The following is a 22103-nucleotide window of genomic DNA, read 5'->3' on the forward strand; positions in this document are numbered from 1 at the left end:
ATCCTGATGCGGTGCCGTTCACAAACGGGCAACGAGAGAATGAGATACCACTTTCGAATGGATTCCGAAGAGAAAGAACAAAGATCGTTCTCAAGCGGTTTTTTTTTTTTTCTTTTTTTTTTCTTTTTTTTTTTTTTTTTTTTTTTAAAAAAAGAAAATGAGACATCTTTCACAAGCGGGCTCAAGGAGGATAAGAGACCATTCACAAATGGATTCAGAAAATGAGGTACCGTTCACAAACGGGCTCAAGGAGAAGACGAGACCATTCACAAATGGACTCGAAAATGAGGTACCGTTTACAAACGGGCTTAAAGAGAACACATGACCATTCACAAATGGACTCGAGAAACGAGGCACCGTTCACAAACGGGCTCAAGGAGAACATGAGACCATTCACAAATGGACTCAGAAAATGAGGTACCATTCACAAACGGGCTCAAGGAGAATAAAAGACCATTCACAAATGGGCTCAGAAAATGAGGTACCGTTCACCAACGGGCTCAAGGAGAAGACGAGACCATTCACAAATGGATTCGAGAAACGAGGCACCGTTCACAAACGGGCTCAAGGAAAACATGAGACCATTCACAAATAGACTCAGAAAATGAGGTACCGTTCACAAACGGGCTCAAGGAGAATAAAAAGACCATTCACAAATGGGCTCAGAAAATGAGGTACCGTTCACCAACGGGCTCAAGGAGAAGACGAGACCATTCACAAATGGATTCGAGAAACGAGGCACCGTTCACAAACGGGCTCAAGGAAAACATGAGACCATTCACAAATAGACTCAGAAAATGAGGTATCGTTCACAAACGGGCTTAAGGAGAAGACGAGACCATTCACAAATGGACTCGAGAAACGAGGCACCGTTCACAAACGGGCTCAAGGAAAACATGAGACCATTCACAAATAGACTCAGAAAATGAGGTACCGTTCACAAACGGGCTTAAGGAGAAGACGAGACCATTCACAAATGGACTCGAAAATGAGGTACCGTTTACAAACGGGCTTAAGGAGAAGACGAGACCATTCACAAATGGACTCGAGAAACGAGGCACCGTTCACAAACGGGCTCTAGGAGAACATGAGACCATTCATAAATGGACTCGAGAAATGAGGCACCGTTCACAAATGGGCTCAAAGAAACAAGATAGCTTCAACCACGAAGAATTTAGAGATTTTTCATAAACTTGAATTTGACGTAGGATTGGATTTGATGAATTTTTTATTTTTCAGAAATAAGGCAGCGTCCACAAACGGGCTCAAGGAGGACATGAGACCATTCACAAATAGACTCAGAAAATGAAGTACCGTTCACAAACGGGCTTAAGGAGAAGACGGGACCATTTACAAATGGACTCGAGAAATGAGGCACCGTTCACAAACGGGCTCAAAGAAACAAGATAGCTTTGATTGATGAACTCAACAACGAAGAATTTAGAGTTTTTTCATGAACTTGAATTTGACATAGGATTGGATTTGATGAATTTTTGATTTTTCAGAAATAAGGCACCGTCCACAAACGGGCTCAAGGAGGACATGAGACCGTAAATGGACTCAGAAAAATGAGACACCGTTCACAAACGGGTTCAAGGAGAAGACGAGACCATTTACAAATGGACTCGAGAAAAGAGGTACCGTTTACAAACGGGCTTAAGGAGAAGACGAGACCATTCACAAATGGACTCGAGAAACGAGGCACCGTTCATAAACGGGCTCTAGGAGAACATGAGACCATTCATAAATGGACTCGAGAAATGAGGCACCGTTCACAAATGGGCTCAAAGAAACAAGATAGCTTCAACCACGAAGAATTTAGAGATTTTTCATAAACTTGAATTTGACGTAGGATTGGATTTGATGAATTTTTGATTTTTCAGAAATAAGGCAGCGTCCACAAACGGGCTCAAGGAGGACATGAGACCATTCACAAATAGACTCAGAAAATGAAGTACCGTTCACAAACGGGCTTAAGGAGAAGACGGGACCATTTACAAATGGACTCGAGAAATGAGGCACCGTTCACAAACGGGCTCAAAGAAACAAGATAGCTTTGATTGATGAACTCAACAACGAAGAATTTAGAGTTTTTTCATGAACTTGAATTTGACATAGGATTGGATTTGATGAATTTTTGATTTTTCAGAAATAAGGCACCGTCCACAAACGGGCTCAAGGAGGACATGAGACCGTAAATGGACTCAGAAAAATGAGACACCGTTCACAAACGGGTTCAAGGAGAAGACGAGACCATTTACAAATGGACTCGAGAAAAGAGGCACCGTTCACAAACAGGCTCAAAGAAACAAGATAGCTTTGATTGATGAATTCAACAACGAAGAATTTAGAGTTTTTTCATGAACTTGAATTTGACATAGGATTGGATTTGATGAATTTTTGATTTTTCAGAAATAAGGCACCGTCCACAAACGGGCTCAAGGAGGACATGAGACCGTAAATGGACTCAGAAAAATGAGACACCGTTCACAAACGGGTTCAAGGAGAAGACGAGACCATTTACAAATGGACTCGAGAAAAGAGGCACCGTTCACAAACAGGCTCAAAGAAACAAGATAGCTTTGATTGATGAATTCAATAACGAAGAATTTAGAGATTTTTCATGAACTTGAATTTGACATAGGATTGGATTTGATGAATTTTTGATTTTTTTTGAACTTAATGAAATCGAGGATGTTATAGATCGTGCCTGACAAAGATATCGGAAACTAGGACTTTGACGAATGATGAAACGGCAAACCGAAGAACCATTACTAACAAGAATGGATTAGAAACACTTTTATGAAACTTCAACAAGATTTTTCTCAAAGAGACTGCTGGTCTTGTCTTTGGGGATTTGGATGACTGAAACCTTGAACAAGACACTTGAAATTGGTAATCTAGAACAACGGCTCTCTTGGATATAATCATGGAAAAGTGGGACTTGCCTCTTGATAGGTGTTTAGATAAACATTTCTTGACCAGGAAAGTATTTAACTAACTGGAAGGAAATTCTGAATTTTAACGGTTCATCTTTCTGAGAAATTGGCTCGACCATCATTGCATCTGAGGCTCTTCCAAGCTTAAGATGCCTTCCTGGGGTATGATCTTTTTACGGAAGCTGGGCTTTCTGATGTTTCTACTTCTGAATTCTTCTGGGTTGATCATCTTTGAAATATAGCTGTTTGACTAGATTCTCGAACTTTTTCAGGTACAATCGCAGGGAGCTGACGAGGCCGGGCCTCCTTCACCGAGACAGTTGCATCATTTGGACATATGGATGACGATTGACTCTTTTTAAATAGAAAACTTAGATAAAAGGCACTACTCAAAGGATTGAGGAGCTCTAAAGGAGTGAACATAGAATAACAACGATTGATTAACTACACTGACAGACACAGTAATGCTTCTGACTTAGTTAACGTTTTATTTGGTAAGTCTATCCTTTCAAGGAATATTTTTTTCAATTGGTAAACACTGGACTTTTTCCTTAAAACAGTAATGCCTCAATGATTTAATTACAACTCCTAGGATTGCTTAGCTCCAATGCCCCCAGTTTTGAGGATGTCACTTGAATTTGTTTGAACTTCAATTGATCTTCAGTCCTGATACCGGCTGTAACCTTCTTATAAATTTGCTTGAACTTCAGTTGATCTTCAGTCTTGATACTGGCTGTAGCCTTCTTATAATGATTCTCTTACCGTGACCAAGTCACCTCTTCAGGGTTTTTAACGTGGCGGACCGTGGTAGCCTTAACTTTTGCCTGAACCGTCTTTCTAGGTTTTCGATTCAGCAGGCTATCCCCTTAGCTTTTGCCTAAGCCGCCCTTTCGGGTTTTCAACTTAACAGGGGAATGATCTTAAATTTTGCCTAAACCGCCCTTTCAGGTTTTCAGTCTAGCAGATCTTCAAACTCCATTTTTTTTTTTATTCATCATCATTTTTTTTTTTTTTCGGGACCTAGATCATTAGTTCTGAACACCGGAAGGACTTTATAGGTAGGATAGGGCTTTTCAAAGAATGGCTTAAGGTTCAACAAAGATTTCGACCGAACCTGTGAATAGGTTGCCTACATATCCCAAGGTAGGAATCAGGTCGTGTATAGTTCAGGGCGAATGCCCCTAGTTTGAAGATAAATTGTTCGAAAGTTTATTGATTTTTCTTTTTTTTTTCTTCTTTCTGGAATAATTGACTTCTCTTCTTTAGGAACTTGTCCCCTTTTTTTTCTGAAAGGATTGAATTTCTTTTTTTTTTTTTTTGGATTGATTGAATTGCTTTTCTTTTTTGAATTGACCGAACTCAGTTTAACCGAGCTGCCTACGTACCCCAGTGTAGGGATCAGGTCTCGCGTAGTTCGGGGCGAATGCCCCTAGTTTGATGGGTTTTCAAGAAAATTTCATTTAGGCTCGAAGGGTTTGCAAACCAGTATTCTTTTGACGTTGGGTTCTGATTTTGGGATTTATTCGGCCAAAGGAGGCCTTCCGATGTTCAGATTGGGAGTCGATCTAGTTTATTAGAGTCCCTCTGGTACTGATTATTTATTTATTTTTTTTTCTTCTTCTTTTTTTTTTTTTTTTTTTTTACGGAGTTTGACGGCATTTCCGGGTAAGAGATAATAGATCTTCTTCTTTCAAGATTCTAATACGCGCCTTCGACTTTCATAGAGCGAAACTTGTTCTTCGACATCCTCCATCTATGGATTTGTAACTCTTGATATCTGATGATCACTTTTCAATGCTTGCTCTTGAACTTCTTATCTCGAATTTGATGGCTTCATGTTATGATTTTGAGAACCAAGGTCATTGATTGGTAATATGAAAGTTGTTTCCACTCCATGCCCCTTGCATAGCATATGATATTCACTTCATTCTTTCTTGAACCTTCTATCTGGGTCTTTCTCTTGGCATTAATGGTAACACTTACCGGACCATCTTTTTATCCTCAAAATGGGTTTACCAATTCTTCACACTCTTCAGAGGGTAATGTATTTTCAATCGGCATTTACTGGATCAAGGTTTCAGTGCTAGTGTTTACCACTTTAATTTCATCTTTGAAAGGCTGAGATTGGCGCTCCTCCTCTTGTTCAAGTAATCGTTGTGACTCAAGTGGAGTTTCGTCAATTTTGTCCTCATTTGATGAGGGAGTCTTATTTTAAGATCAGAAGCACACTTAAGAAACAGACACCAATGAACTTTTGGAACTGAAATTTTTATTTAAAGAAATGGCTATTACATCTGATGACCTATCCTGAACATTCTTAGGATTCACAACTCTAAATAAAAAAGAGAAGCAGAAGATATCTTGCCTAGACTAGGCATTGACCTTGAAATGTAAGACCGGACTCAACAATTGTACTGACCATGATTACTGATTCGCATAGGGGAACGCCCCTAGTTCAAGGATTATGATAGTGAACTCTGAAGGACTTAGCAAAATATTCTTGAAAAAGGTTACCCCTAGAGGAGGAAGAGATCAAGGGTACAGGCAAGATTGGATCATCAAGATTGCACGATCAAATGATTGAGACACAATTTCCGCCAATGAAGACACAATCGAATCCCACAAGAGACGAATGATAGACACATGATCAAAATGTGAGATTGCATAGGATTACTTTCAACGGGTAGATCAAGAATAACTAATCCTATGAGATCTTTGGAAATGATGGGATTTATATCCTAACCCCAAAGGAAAAGTTTTTAGTCTTCGCACATTTTAACAGTGTTACCTGAAGGCATCAACCCTAATCCTAATCTAGCGGAGTGGAGAGAGGATCTCGACTCATGACTTTGTTTGTGTACCTAGGACCGATCGTAGCCATTGGAAGATGGACTACGGCCTAATCTAGACACAAATGGGTAAGATATCCTAAACTAGGCTCACACATGTGGTGCACATGTGTTCGTATACTGCATGCATGTGTGGGTTAATCTAGGGGTAAGGCCAAGAGTCCCCTTAGCGCGAATCCATGTTCGATATACTGTACCAGTGTCCGGCGTATCAGTACGTGAACAAGAGATCCGTTTACGCACCATAAAGGTACTAGGCTAAGGGTGGAATGCTTCTCTAGCACAGAGGCACCAGGTGATGAAATCCCAGTCAACCATGCTAGATAACACTCCGGGTTCCTAAAATAGGACGTGTGTGCATGTGAAATGCAAGGGTTTAGATGCAAGTGATGTAAGTGTGTGCAATAAGTTCGCGCAATCTATGATGCCTTCAGGTTTTGTTAAATTAAGTTCGAGTAAAATGTGATGAGAAAATAAAACGAGACAAACTAATCTAACAAGTATAGAGTTTTTATGAGCCAGTTTAAATTAAATTCAAATGAATTATCTTTTGAAATTTTAATGAAGTTAGGTGGTCCCCAGCAGAGTCGCCAGACTGTGGGACATGATCCCGCGAGAGGGGCGTGGGGCGCGAGCCGCCGCGCTCTCTCTCTTGGTCTCTCGTACCCACGCGATTGGCGTGTGCATTTTAATGTTGATTTGAATTAATCTTTCCTGTGAACTTGGGATCACTAAGGCAATCCGAATTCCACACGAAAGAGACTGACAGAGTCGCCACCTAGATGTGGGATCTAGGACCCGTAATTAACCAGAAATCTAGACTCGCTACCTGGTTACGAGAATGGAAGGTATGGGGAGTTATCCGCCACATGCACCATTCCTGCCCGATAATCGGTCTTCGATTCCAAAAGCTAATTCTTTTAAATTTATTTTAAATGGCTCATTCAACTCTATGTTAATGTGCGAACTAAGTGACATGCATCCTATGATCTAATTTTAATGTGAATCCTAGATGTGTATCTTGATTTATTAATTTGTCTGGATTCATTCTAAGTGAAAGTTCTCCTAGAATTCTAATTTCATGGAAAATCCTAAGTGATTTGATTAAGCATTTACAAGAAAATTAATATACAAAACACCACAATTTGTTTGTGGTGCCGACTCGCGGGTGGTATGCCATCAGACATCCAAGCTGCCTACGTACCCAAGCCTCACTGGGATCAGAGTCGACGTAGTTCGATGCACCTAAGCTAAGCTACATATGCCTAACTCAACTAGGACACCGACTTAGACGGATTTGACTGTTTCAACAGTTTTAAGAGGAATTATTTAATTCAAGTTGAGGATTTTATTATCTTAGGATTTCATCTAAGATGCTATATGATTCTTATCTGAATGCAAGTTGTCCCTTAGACTAATGCAGGTTTTGCCTACATCCTAGTTTACTAGGCTTGTCCTAGGGAAAGATCGGGTGACTAGTGTAACTAGACCTATGGTACGGTTGCTATTCATAGCAAGCGTCCGTGATGAGGCTGGACTCCTAACTCTAGGACTCCCTAAAACCTAGGACACGGCACGACACCAGTGTTCCTAAATTGGGCTCTAATGGTTCTTAGATTGGAAACCATAATCCAATGGTTCCGAAAGACACAAGATAAATCGATTTAAGTTCTCGAGGTTAATGAGTTTCAGATTTCGAAGATTTTCAGTTTCTAGACATTTAAGGATTACCAATGGTTCTAGGGTTCACCAATTTCGGCCTTGAATGGCATCCAAAGGAGGGAATCGTGCGCTCTTTCCTTGTGCAATTTAATACTTAGGTTATAGCATCTTATTGCCTGGCAGAATCTCAGGATTTCCGTGGACACTAACCTCGGAGCCAACAACATGCTATAACTTAAATATTCAAATTGTCAAAGATCAAGTTGCAATTGGGATACGATTATGGATGCACGGGCCATTTTTCCAGGAAAATCTAAAGATCCTAAAATTTCTGTTTCAATGGATTAAGGAGTGAACATGTGACAGAATTTTAAAGTTCTTTAGGAATTTTTATATGATTTTCAATTAATTTCGAATTTTCCATGGATTTTATCAATTTTAAGCATATGAGCGGTTTAACAAGTGAAATTGTTGCAAATAAATTCGAAATGATTTGAAATTTCTACAGCAGCAAGATGAAAATGTATGTAGCTTACAGGATGAGTTTTGCATATTTTTACATTAAATTCACATTTAATCTTGATTAAACCATTAAATGTCCAGATTGCACAATTAACACATAAACTAGTAGAAATATAACTCTAAATTCTATGAAATTTCTACAGAAATACTATATGAATCAAAATAGCATGCAGTGAGATTTTCATGAATTTTAGAAATTATTTACTACCAATTTCGGATTTTACAATTTCCAGACCAGATTATAAATTAACACTACATCCCATATTAAAACAGATCCAAATCACACGAAAATTTTACAGTAACAAGTAATATGGAAGATAAGACTACTGTAAAAATTTTATGAATTATAATGATGATCTGATGTTAGTAAAAATTCTCCTAAAATCTGATAAGTTTCAAAGAAAATATTAAATAATATACCAAATAAACTCCAAAAATCTTTACAAATTCATGGTAAAATGAATCAGTAACATATTATTTTCCCACGAAATTTCATTAATTTTAGAATCTGTTTGGTATATAATTTAATTTTTCTTCGTCAAAAGATGTTTTTTGAAGAGTTTTCCATTTTTAAAACACAATTTGCGGAAAAAATCAGAAAAATTCGGAAAAATACAGAAATATTTTGAGAACAATGCACCTACCTGTGGTGAAGATCTCCGCCCAATCCAAAAAATATAAAAAATCCTGCCGCCGCCGATCCGCTCCGCCGTCTTTCGCTTTCTCTGGAGTGTTTAGAGGGAGTGATTGAGGGAGTGAAGAGATAATGGAAGAAGAATATTAGGGAGAGGGATGGAAGAATATATTGAGGAAAGGGATTGGAGGGAGTGATTAGAAGAGATAATGGAAGAGAAAGAGATAATGGAAGATAAATTTCTTTTTTTTTTTTTTTCTCTTATGGATGGGAAGGGAGATATATATAGGGAGAGAAAGAGAGAGAGAGAGAGATATGTTGGTGGAGAGCTCATCATGTTGTCCCTCTTAGTGGAGAATCCATCATTATTGTTCTTAGTGGAGGGCCCATCATGTTTCTTAGTGGAGAGTCCATCATTATTGCTCTTAGTGGAGGGCCCATCATGTTTCTTAGTGGAGAGTCCATTATTGCTCTTAGTGGAGGGCCCATCATGTTTCTTAGTGGAGAGTCCATCATTATTGCTCTTAGTGGAGGGCCCATCATGTTTCTTAGTGGAGAGTCCATCATTATTGCTCTTAGTGGAGGGCCCATCATGTTTCTTAGTGGAGAGTCCATCATTATTGCTCTTAGTGGAGGGCCCATCATGTTTCTTAGTGGAGAGCTACCATCATTGCTCTTCATAAGAGGCCTCACAAGAGGCCCCACTGAGGCCCCACAACGCGGGCCCCACAATGTGGGCCCTCGGTTGATTCGATTTTAAACAAATGTTCAATGCGGGCCCACCAAACGAGTCCAAATTTAATCAAAATGCATCATGCGGCCCCACCAAATGGGTCCAACTTTCTCGATCCAAATTTAATCGAAGCACCCAATGCGGGCCCACCAAACGGGTCCCAATTCTCTCTGGTTTAGATTTTTCTGAATAATCCTTCTCAACATTTAGCGGGAAAATACGAAACACGACGGAAACGACCAAAAATATTTAGAAATGTAACAAACGGATGCGGGAAAGAAAGACATTGGAAAACCGACGGAAAACAAACCCTAATTTCTTTATCGATTAAGGTAGAGCAAAATGGGGTGTCTACAGAGCCCTGTCTTGCATCACACCAAAGCATTCACCCGGTTTATCCTTGTAGGATCAAACAAGACTTCCCTGAACCCCTCTAAATAGGTTTATCAATTCTTCACGCTCATCGGGAGATAAAGCTTTGCCAATCCATCTTTCCCGAGTTTCGGATTTTGATACCACTATCGATAGCTTCGATTTCTTCTTCAAATGGCTATGCTAGACGCTCTTCCTCTCGTTTGACCTTTTCAGATCTCGAGGGGAATTTCGTCTGCAATCTCATCCAAGAGGGCGTCTTTAGTTGTTTAAACATTAGATCTAAAGAGTGAATCAGAGAACAGCGAAAACTTGAAACCAACAACATTATTGAATCGAAGACTCTTAAGTACATCAGTAACTCTCTTTTCCTTCTTTTTTTGACGCACCTCAATGGGCTCTACATTAAACTTGACAAAGGACGTAAAATATAGACTCTGAATGAACACGACTGACAAATATGACACACATCCCCCTTTTTTTTTCTTTTTTTTTTTTTTGACATTAACATAGTAAGACTTACCAACTCTGAGAGAAGAAAGTTGGTAGAAACTCAGTGAAAGACAAACCTTAACAACACAGGACATTTTTTCGATAATGATGAACTGGCACTGAAAATATATGAGTAGTACACCTTCTTCCATGATGTCAATGACTTGGGGTTCAACCCTGATATAAGTCCTGTTGACTTGATTAGGTGAAATGAAAGGCCACTGGTTCAACAAATGGGTGAGGTCAATTAGGTTTGACTCCTGTCATGGAATTGACAAAAACTGATTTTAGTATGAGGCAATCTCATGAAAATGATATACACAAGTTGAAACAAGAGATTATATAAACGCATCTCTGCATTGGGTAGGAACCAGCATCATAACCATTGTAAGAGGGATTATGGTAGGGTAAGCACATGACTTATCAATAACCCAAAAGGATAGCGATCACACTGAAAATGAGTTGAGTAAAATCCGGCAGCATGACGGCCCTAAAAGGATCGTGGTAGAGTAAACTCATGGCTTATCAATAACTCTGAAAAGATAACAATCATGCTCAAGATGTTTATATAAAATCCGGCAGCATAACGGCTATATAAGGTGATCCTCACAACTCAACATAAGGGTAAATGAATAGAAACCCAGTAATGTAGGACTCTCAGCAAGGATGCTTGCACTCAAATAATGATGGCAAGATAAGCACATAATCGGTAGACAGAATATGGTCACCAAAGAAAGGTAAGCAAACGAAGGACTGACCATAGGTGAGAACATATGACAGCGGGTCAAATCCTATAACCAACAGATCGAATGACAGATCTTGGCGAAGGTAATGGCGATAAAAAACCACTGACTAGATCCAGATCTGAATAACGAATGAATATAACTGATTGAAAAGAATAAGGAACTCTAATTAAGAGAAAAACCATAATATATAATCAGTATATATATATATATATACACACATATACATATATCCTAACCAGGGGCGCCAGCCCTAGTCTATCTAACGGGATCGAGAAAGTTTCGACTCGCGACAGACCTGTGAGTGTATTAGGACTGTGCTGTAGCCACGCAAGGTGAGCTACCCTAGTCTACAAATGGGACAAAGCTCCTAACTCTAGGCTCCACATGTGTGAGCAACACATGTTCGACCCTATATGAATGCAATATACTTATATAAACACGGGTACTTCCTAGTTGGATTTTACTAAGTCAGTAAGAATATACATAATATATAAAACAAAGTAGGGCTCCGGACTCAATCTATCGGGTACTATGCGTATGAAACATACTTAATATGTATAACTCAAGTGCCCCGAGTGTTATACATAGTATGCGTCATTGCTCATCAGCTGCTGTAAACACAAGTGCACCGAGTGTTTACGGCTGCAGCGCTGGCGCACAGCTTAGAAATAGATTCAACAGTACCATCAGGGTGTAATAACGTCCCAGTCGGGCACGCATTGAATCAATCTCGTGGAGCCAATAATAATGAAAACCAATGAAAAAAAGAAAAGAAATAACAATATGATAACATATGATGTGCAGTGTGTGAATTCCTTGTTTTAATTACGCACCTATCTGGTGCCCCTGGATTCTAACGATAAAGTTCCCAATCAAAATGATTTTAACTCAAATTTCTCCAAAGTTAGCAAAAATGGCATTTTTATAGAGTTAGGCGTTGTTTCAAGAATTCCCCAGCAGAGTCGCCAGCCTGTGGACTCCGATCCGAGGACGGTGAGGGAACGAGTCCCTAACACCCTCTGGATCTCCACAACATGAAGGAGTGCCAAGGAACTCTCGAAACTGTTGCCACCCTCACAGCATAGCATGAGTGGCGATATAAAAAGAAAGAGATACATCCTGATCCGGAGCCAGGGCTCGAAACCAAGATATATCTAAAAATAACTCAGAGTCGCCATCCAAGGATGCGCCATGGAACCAAAAACAAATGCTCTGTTTGCAATGGATAACCAGAGATACAAAAGGTCCGTGCCTGATGACGAATGGAGAAGGTCCGAAGAGCGCCCCCAATTCGCCCGAGTGCGAACACTTGGTCTCTCATGCCATTTATTATTAACCTCGAAGAGTTTTGGGCCAAAATCATATGAAATGGGAACACGCATCTCCGAGAAAACGTCTATCTAATCACGCATGTCTCGGAGATGAAAATAAGCACACACAAAAGAATCGAAATAAATGTCACCTAATGATAACTAGGTTATGAGTGACATGCCTAATGGGTGTCTAAGTTCTGGTGGACGAACACATGCATGCTACAGCTAAAGGTATAAGGTATGCGCATGAAAGTAAGAAAACATAGCAAAATACACAACATAACAAAACAACAAATCCTAAGACTCTAAACGATTTAACCCGAGTCCTCGGATGGTCTGGTATTCATCCAAAGAAGCCTACGTATCCCCGCCTCCACGAGAATCAAGGCAACGTAGTTCTTCGCACCTATTCTAAACTATGATGCCTAAGACACCTAGACCTCTATCTTAGACTCGATCTAAAAGACCGGACTAGTTATTAAAGCTTTTTGAACGATTATTTAAATTCTAGTGAATTGTAGATTTTAGGACACCCTATATGCCCTAACTAAATGCAGATTAGCCCTAAGCTAATGCAGGTGATTCCTACAACCTATGTGTAACTAGGCTGTATTTCCTAAGAAAAATAAATGGTCGACTAACGCATCCAATTCTAGTCATCAGTCGACGATGTGAATCGCCAACTAACCGGACAGAGGCGCTCCTAGCTAGGACAAACTCCTAACTCTAATACAAACATACAACAAGCATACAACAAATCAAAGACAAAACCCTAACTCTAAAAACTCTCTATCTAGGACAAAGCCCTAACTCTAGAAGAAGATTTTTTTGAAAACAATGCTTTGGAAGATTTTTGGTATTTTTAAAAGGGTTAAATGATTTATTTACAAAGGTTTGGCTAAACTTGGGATGAAGATCCCAAGCTGCACTACGTACCTCGTGGAAGAGGATCAAGCCAACGTAGTTCGAAAGCAAACTTTCTTAACTACGCACAAAATGTTTTAAATTTTCAAATGTTGTTAATGCTTTCGGATTTTAAAATGAGTTAACACCCTTTCAGCTAGAGGGGATTCGATAGAAGAGCCTCTATACCCACCATATCGCGGTAGAGTATTACAGAGGGAAACGGGATCCCTAAAGCCTAAGGGGGAAGAAATCAAAACGGGGGAACTAAAGTCCCAAGGAAAAGAACAATCTCAAAGAGACGAAAACAAAACTAAAGAACCCTAATCAATCTCCAAAGGAGACGATATCTGACCCGCGAGGGAAAACCCTAAACAAACGAGAGATGAAAAAGCTCCTAACCCTAAGGGTAAACTTCTAAACAAAAGGGACAGACAAAAACCCTATAAGAAGAACATTCGAGGAGACTCAAACTATCAATACCGGAATACAAGACAGGTAGAGAACGTTCGAGGAGACTCAAACTATCAATACCGGAATACAAGACGGGTAGAGAACGTTTGAGGTGACTCAAACTATCAATACCGGAATACAAGACGGGTAGAGAACGTTTGAGGAGACTCAAACTATCAATACCGGAATAAGACGGGTAGAGACCGTTTGAGGAGACTCAAACTATCCATACCGGAATAAGACGGGTAGAGAACGTTTGAGAAGACTCAAACTATCAATACCGAAATAAGACCGGTAGAGAACGTTTGAGAAGACCCAAACTATCAATACCGGAATAGGATGATGATACATCGAGTTTTTATCTTGGAATCAAGAGCCAGATCATTCAAAACGGGTAAAGAATATTTGAGAAGACTCAAACTTTCGATACCGGATTACAAAACAGGTAGAGAATGTTTGAGAAGACTCAAACTATCAATACCGGATACATCGAGTTTTTATCCTAGAATCGAGAGCCAGATCATTCAAAACGGGTAAAGAATGTTTGAGAAGACTCAAACTTTCAATACCAGATTACACGACAAGTAGAGAATGTTTGAGAAGACTCAAACTATCAATACCGGATACATCGAGTTTTTATCCTGGAATCGAGAGCCAGATCAATCGAAACGGGTAAAGAATGTTTGAGAAGACTCAAACTTTCAATATCGGATTACACGACAAGTATAGAATGTTTGAGAAGACTCAAACTTTCAATACCAGATTACACGACAAGTAGAGAATGTTTGAGAAGACTCAAACTTTCAATACCGAATAAGATGATGATACATCGAGTTTTTATCCTGGAATCGAGAGCCAGATCATTCAAAACGGGTAAAGAATGTCTGAGAAGACTCAAACTTTAAATACCGGATTACACAAAAAGTAGAGAATGTTTGAGAAGACTCAAACTATCAATACCGGAATACAAGACGGGTAGAGAACGTTTCAGAAGACTCAAACTTTCAATACCTGATTACAAAACGGGTAGAGAATATTTGAGAAGACTCAAATTTTCAATACCGGATTTCAAACGGGTAGAGAACGTTTGAGAAGACTCAAACTTTCAATACCGGATTACAAAATGGGTAGAGAATATTTGAGAAGACTCAAATTTTCAATACCGGATTTAAAAACAAGTAAACCAAAAACTCTGCTTATATTCTGAAGATTGTAAAACTGAATTCCAAACTCCAATCAGGATTCGATTTTTTTTTTATTATTATTATTATTTTAAAAAAAAACTAGAAATCGAGGGTCCATAGTAATAACCATGGAGAGCTTAGCAATAAATTTGAGGTCCATGGTAATTAGTCACGAAGAGCCCAACAGAAACAAAGATAAGTAATGGAAATAGATGAAATGATCATGGATAGTGGGTCCACGATATACCTTAAAGGATATATCATAAAGAGCCACTCATAAAGCAAGGGTCCATGGTGTACCTCACTGGTAGACCATGAAGAGCCAAGAATGAACACGGATAATGACAAGCACTGGAGATGAATAGAATGAGTATGGATAGTGGGTCCATGATACAACTTGAAGGGCAGATCACGAAGAGCCACTTGGGAAGCAAGGGTCCATGGTATACTTGAATGGTAGACCACGAAGAGCCAAGAATGCATAAGACTTACACAGATGACTTAGTGATTGGAGAATTGGTTTTTCTGAGATTAAATGTCTCTTGCCGAGAAAAATGGGAGTACGAGTTCCTTGCTGAGGATCGGACGCAAGTAACTTGTAGGGATTTGGATATTGACCCTTCTTTAACAGATGAAAAACAGTTTGCTGAGGTTTGAAGTTGCGGGAGCAAATTCTAAACCCCGATGGGGAAATTAATTTTCTTTGGAAATTAACTCTTTTAAAAAGAGGGCTCACTTGAAGAGTTCAGAGATTTGGCTCAAGACGTGCTCGCATCTCTCTTACTTCAAGTTGTTGTAAACACTGGCACTGATTGCCTTTGTGTGCTTGATATCTTTTATGACGCAAGTCATAAAAGATGCCCCTAGTGTATTGTACTTCCATGACAAGAGTCTCAAGAAAAGTAGAACCAGGATAAATAAGGAAATTTTTGGATTTGCATAGGTTCTTCCTTTGGAGTAAAGATGAGAAAATGGCTAAGCTCAAAGAGTTCTCCTTTCATTGACCACTATTTGAGGTTCGTTCTTTTCGCCACCCACTGTTTGAAACTTGACATATTCAACCTGTCTGAACAGGATACATAAACCAGGATCTTTCATTTTGGAAGGTGTAAACTCCTTCCTTTCAGTGCCTTACAATGTGGACCTTGAAAGAAAACACATACCAATGAGGAACAGACTTCCAAGGACTTTATCAAAGAAGATGTACATTATTTAAGGAACTCAACTAACTTTTGATTCACTTTTAGATAAAATGGGTTATTTTTTAAATGGTAAGGTCAGCCACCCTCGGAGTAATCTTGAAAACCATGTCAAGAGGATCTAATTTCCTCCATCAGGGTTTCCGTCATGGTTATTACCCCCTTCGGATTGTTTAGTCTTAATGCCCCTAGTCTAGAAAAGTATCAAAGCAAGTCTTGCCGACACTACTCGGATTCTGGGATCCTACCCTGTTTGAGAATGCTTTTCCGTATCCTTGATTTCTCTTTTCGAAAGAAGTCAAAACTAATGCCTTCCAATTTTTGGTCTAAAAGACCACTTGTCTCAACTTTTGCTTTCCAAGTTGTCAGTCTAAAAGACTACTTGTCTCAACTTTTGCTTGTTTCACCAGAATGACTTTCTAGGTGGGGTTGGGTTCAAAAGGGTGGGAGTATTTAAAGTTCAAACGATTTGGACCGAATCTGGTCTTACCAGACTACCTACGTACCCCAAAAATGGAGGATCAGGTCCGCGTAGTTCGCCATGGGATTTAACAAAGAATGGTTTAGCTTTTTAGCTTCAAAATTTTGAAATGGGGATGATTTAGCTTTTATCCCCCAGGTTGACCGAATCTGAATTAATCAAATGCCTACGTACCCCTGACGAGGTGGGGATCAGGTCATAACGTAGTTCAAACAATTTTAAAAAAAAATGCCCCTGGTTTATGATGTGGTTAGAAGGAAATGGTTTGATTTGACTTTTGGCCCAAAAGGTTTACAAATGGATTTTAAAACGTTAGGATTTTGGCTAATAAAGGTTCAAACGTCCAAAGATGGCCTCCTGATATATTTGATGTACAAGCTCTTTTGAGTGAAGAAGGTTCAAAGGCATTGAATATTTTTGTTGAGGAGTCTGGCGGTTTCCTGGCGAGACTTCAACCACAGTGCCCATCTCTTGTCTTGAATATCTCGAATCCATGTCTAAGATTCTACAACTCTCATGAGCCTCCAAATGTTGAAGACAATAATAATATTAATTTATCTCACTAACCTAGTCATCTGGGTCATTGATATTTCTAAGGAGTTGTCTTAGAGACTCATTCACTTCTCTTTTTTTATCTTTCTCTGACACTTTTAAAATTTTTTTTTTTTTTTTTGCCTTTATACATTAGAAATGTCCATACGCTTGAGATGTTGCGACTCAGAATCCCATTGAATACACGTAGACCAAGTGTTTCTTTTCTTTAGAGCTCAAATTTGTGACTTCATTTTCTGAAAGTCTTCTCTCAATATCTTATCAGCTCCACTGGATGTTTGATGCTTCACTCTCTAAAATTTTCACTTTCAACTTGATGTCTAAAGATGGTGGAGCCCTGTCTTGCATCACACCAAAGCATTCACCCGGTTTATCCTTGCAGGATCAAACAAGACTTCTCTGAACCCCTCCAAATAGGTGAACCCCTCCAAATAGGTTTATCAATTCTTCACGCTCATCGGGAGATAAAGCTTTGCCAATCCATCTTTCCCGAGTTTCGGATTTTGATACCACTATCAATAGCTTCAATTTCTTCTTCAAATGGCTATGCTAGACGCTCTTCCTCTCGTTTGACCTTTTCAGATCTCGAGGGGAATTTCGTCTGCAATCTCATCCAAGAGGGTGTCTTTCGTTGTTTAAACATTAGATCTAAAGAGTGAATCACAGAACAACGAAAACTTGAAACCAACAACTTTATTGAATCGAAGACTCTTAAGTAAATCAGAAACTCTCTGTTTTTTTTGACGCACCTCAATGGGCTCTACATTGAACTTGACAAAGGACGTAAAATATAGACTCTGAATGAACATGACTGACAGATATGACACACATCCCTCTTTTTTTTTCTTTTCTTTTTTTTTGACATTAACATAGTAAGACTTACTAACTCTGAGAGAAGAAAGTTGGTAGAAACTCAGTGAAAGACAAACCTTAACAACACAGGACATTTTTTCGATAATGATGAACTGGCACTGAAAATATATGAGTAGTACACCTTCTTCCATGATGTCAATGACTTGGGGTTCAACCCTGATATAAGTCCTGTTGACTTGATTAGGTGAAATGAAAGGCCACTGGTTCAACAAATGGGTGAGGTCAATTAGGTTTGACTCCTGTCATGGAATTGACAAAAACTGATTTTAGTATGAGGCAATCTCATGTATATACACAAGTTGAAACAAGAGATAATACAAACGCATCTCTGCATTGGGTAGGAACCAGCATCATAACCATTGTAAGAGGGATCATGGTAGGGTAAGCACATGACTTATCAATAACCCAAAAGGATAGCGATCACACTGAAAATGAGTTGAGTAAAATCCGGCAGCATGACGGCCCTAAAAGGATCGTGGTAGAGTAAACTCATGGCTTATCAATAACTCTGAAAAGATAACAATCATGCTCAAGGTGTTTATATAAAATCCGGCAGCATAACGGCTATATAAGGTGATCCTCACAACTCAACATAAAGGTAAATGAATAGAAACCCAGTAATGTAGGACTCTCAGCAAGGATGCTTGCACTCAAATAATGATGGCAAGATAAGCACATAATCGGTAGACAGAATATGGTCACCAAAGAAAGGTAAGCAAACGAAGGACTGACCATAGGTGAGAACATATGACAGCGGGTCAAATCCTATAACCAACAGATCGAATGACCGATCTTGGCCAAGGTAATGGCGATAAAAAACCACTGACTAGATCCAGATCTGAATAACGAATGAATATAACTGATTGAAAAGAATAAGGAACTCTAATTAAGAGAAAAACCCTAATATATAATCAGTATATATATATACACATATACATATATCCTAACCAGGGGCACCAGCCCTAATCTATCTAACGGGATCGAGAAAGTTTCGACTCGCGACAGACCTGTGAGTGTACTAGGACTGTGCTGTAGCCACGCAAGGTGAGCTACCCTAGTCTACAAATGGGACAAAGCTCCTAACTCTAGGCTCCACATGTGTGAGCAACACATGTTCGACCCTATATGAATGCAATATACTTATATAAACACGGGTACTTCCTAGTTGGATTTTACTAAGTCAGTAAGAATATACATAATATATAAAACAAAGTAGGGCTCCGGACTCAATCTATCGGGTACTATGCGTATGAAACATACTTAATATGTATAACTCAAGTGCCCCGAGTGTTATACATAGTATGCGTCATTGCTCATCAGCTGCTGTAAACACAAGTGCACCGAGTGTTTACGGCTGCAGCGCTGGCGCACAGCTTAGAAATAGATTCAACAGTACCATCAGGGTGTAATAACGTCCCAGTCGGGCACGCATTGAATCAATCTCGTGGAGCCAATAATAATGAAAACCAATGAAAAAAAGAAAAGAAATAACAATATGATAACATATGATGTGCAGTGTGTGAATTCCTTGTTTTAATTACGCACCTATCTGGTGCCCCTGGATTCTAACGATAAAGTTCCCAATCAAAATGATTTTAACTCAAATTTCTCCAAAGTTAGCAAAAATGGCATTTTTATAGAGTTAGGCGTTGTTTCAAGAATTCCCCAGCAGAGTCGCCAGCCTGTGGACCCCGATCCGAGGACGGTGAGGGAACGAGTCCCTAACACCCTCTGGATCTCCACAACATGAAGGAGAGCTCTGCCAAGGAACTCTCGAAACTGTTGCCACCCTCACAGCATAGCATGAGTGGCGATATAAAAAGAAAGAGATACATCCTGATCCGGAGCCAGGGCTCGAAACCAAGATATATCTAAAAATAACTCAGAGTCGCCATCCATGGATGCGCCATGGAACCAAAAACAAATGCTCTGTTTGCAATGGATAACCAGAGATACAAAAGGTCCGTGCCTGATGACGAATGGAGAAGGTCCGAAGAGCGCCCCCAATTCGCCCGAGTGCGAACACTTGGTCTCTTATGCCATTTATTATTAACCTCGAAGAGTTTTGGGCCAAAATCATATGAAATGGGAACACGCATCTCCGAGAAAACGTCTATCTAATCACGCATGTCTCGGAGATGAAAATAAGCACACACAAAAGAATCGAAATAAATGTCACCAAATGATAACTAGGTTATGAGTGACATGCCTAATGGGTGTCTAAGTTCTGGTGGACGAACACATGCATGCTACACCTAAAGGTATAAGGTATGCGCATGAAAGTAAGAAAACATAGCAAAATACACAACATAACAAAACAACAAATCCTAAGACTCTAAACGATTTAGCCCGAGTCCTCAGATGGTCTGGTATTCATCCATAGAAGCCTATGTATCCCCGCCTCCACGAGAATCAAGGCAACGTAGTTCTTCGCACCTATTCTAAACTATAATGCCTAAGACACCTAGACCTCTATCTTAGACTCGATCTAAAAGACCGGACTAGTTATTAAAGCTTTTTGAACGATTATTTAAATTCTAGTGAATTGTAGAATTTTACGACACCCTATATGCCCTAACTAAATGCAGGTTAGCCCTAAGCTAATGCAGGTGATTCCTACAACCTATGTGTAACTAGGCTGTATTTCCTAAGGAAAATAAAGGGTTGACTAACGCATCCTATTCTTGTCATCAGTCGGCGATGTGAATCGCCAACTAATCGGACAGAGGCGCTCCTAACTAGGACAAACTCCTAACTCTAACACAAACATACAACAAGCATACAACAAATCAAAGACAAAACCCTAACTCTAAAAACTCTCTGATGGGGTGCAACAACGCAGCAGCCCGTTAGCTTCCAACACGTGGCTAGAGGAGGGCCCACCGCAGGACCCTCGTCAGCAGGGTTAGTTTGGTAATTCCCTCGGGGTAGGTGAACCTGAACCTATAGCTGGTCGACACCTGCGTTGGAGGCATTAACTCCCCACCTACTCCAAACTTTCCTTATAAAAAGGCTTCCAAAGCTCATAAATCGGGTATTGAATTCTTACCCTCCACTCTTAAAATTCCCTCTTCACTCCGGCTCATACTGACTTGAGTGTCGAAGGGCCAGTCCGGAGTACACTCCGGGTCGGTCATTCTGACCTCGTTCGCTTCTGTGCAGCACACAGTTCATCCGGACTCTATTTCCTTCACTTCAGCTCCTTGGGCCCTCCAGCTCGGCTCTTACGTCACTGCCATATCTGTTAACCGATTTTGGGCCTAACAGATTGGCGCCATCCGTGGGAGACATGATCTTGCGAGCTTAGGCTTTTGACCAGCATGTCGTCGACATATACTTCCATGTTGCGGCCAATCTGATTCCGGAAGAGTTTGTTTACGAGCCTCTGATACGTGGCCCCAGCATTTTTCAGGCCAAAGGGCATGACACGGTAGCAGTAGGTCCCCTGGTCCGTTACGAAGGAGGTCTTCGGGATATCTGACTCATACATTCTGATCTGGTTATATCCAGAGAAGGCGTCCATGAAGCTGAGTAATTCGTGACCTGCGGTGGCGTCGATGAGCTGATCGATTTTTGGGAGCGGGTAGCTGTCCTTGGGACAGGCTTTATTCAAATCCGTGAAGTCGACGCAGGTTCTCCATTTCCCATCGGCCTTTTTCACCAGGACTACATTTGCCAGCCAGTCCGGGTATTGGATTTCTCGGATGAAGTCAGCTCTTAGGAGTCTCTCCACCTCTTCTCTGATCGCCATCTGCCTTTCGATGGCGAAGTGTCTCTTCTTCTGCTTCACCGGCCTGCAGGTCGGGTCGACGCCTAGTCTGTGCGAACTGACCTCCGGGTTGATGCCGGGCATGTCCGTGATCAAGGCTCAAGTATTGGCAGATTTCGTAGCTGAATGCTCCATCCCCCAGTAGATCGCCGAACCTGAAATCGCCCAAGCCCCAGCAGCGAAAGGTGCTATCACAGCAGGAGAACCAGCAGAAGATGGATCCAGAGCAGGAACCATCCCTCTGCCACCAGTTGAGCATGATCCTTCAATCGCCGAATCACTTTGGGAAGTGCACGTGGACGGATCCTCAAACAAGGCTGGTTGCGAAGCCGGTCTGGTTTTAACCGGGCCGGACGGTTTCGCACTAGACTACGCCTTGAGGTTCGGCTTTCGCGCTTCCAACAATGAGGCTGAGTATGAAGCACTC

At 40.3% G+C, this 22103-nt stretch overlaps 1 protein-coding gene across 1 annotated transcript in view; it reads right to left on the reverse strand.

The window, feature by feature from the left end:
• Window positions 1–21658, reverse strand: part of LOC143891070 (uncharacterized) — a 33995-nt gene extending 12337 nt beyond the window's left edge. Inside the window, exons 1-2 of the mRNA XM_077395722.1 lie at window positions 21569–21658; window positions 21224–21403 (exon numbers count right to left, since the gene is read on the reverse strand). Coding sequence (XP_077251837.1) covers window positions 21224–21403; window positions 21569–21658 — 270 coding nt within the window. The remainder of the gene's footprint in view (window positions 1–21223; window positions 21404–21568) is intronic.
• Between the last annotated feature and the right edge of the window lie 445 nt (window positions 21659–22103).

Source organism: Tasmannia lanceolata, unplaced genomic scaffold (assembly GCF_043159265.1).
Source record: "Tasmannia lanceolata isolate RefF3 unplaced genomic scaffold, GAP_Taslan_0.1 ptg000013l, whole genome shotgun sequence".
NCBI classification, from domain to species: domain Eukaryota; kingdom Viridiplantae; phylum Streptophyta; class Magnoliopsida; order Canellales; family Winteraceae; genus Tasmannia; species Tasmannia lanceolata.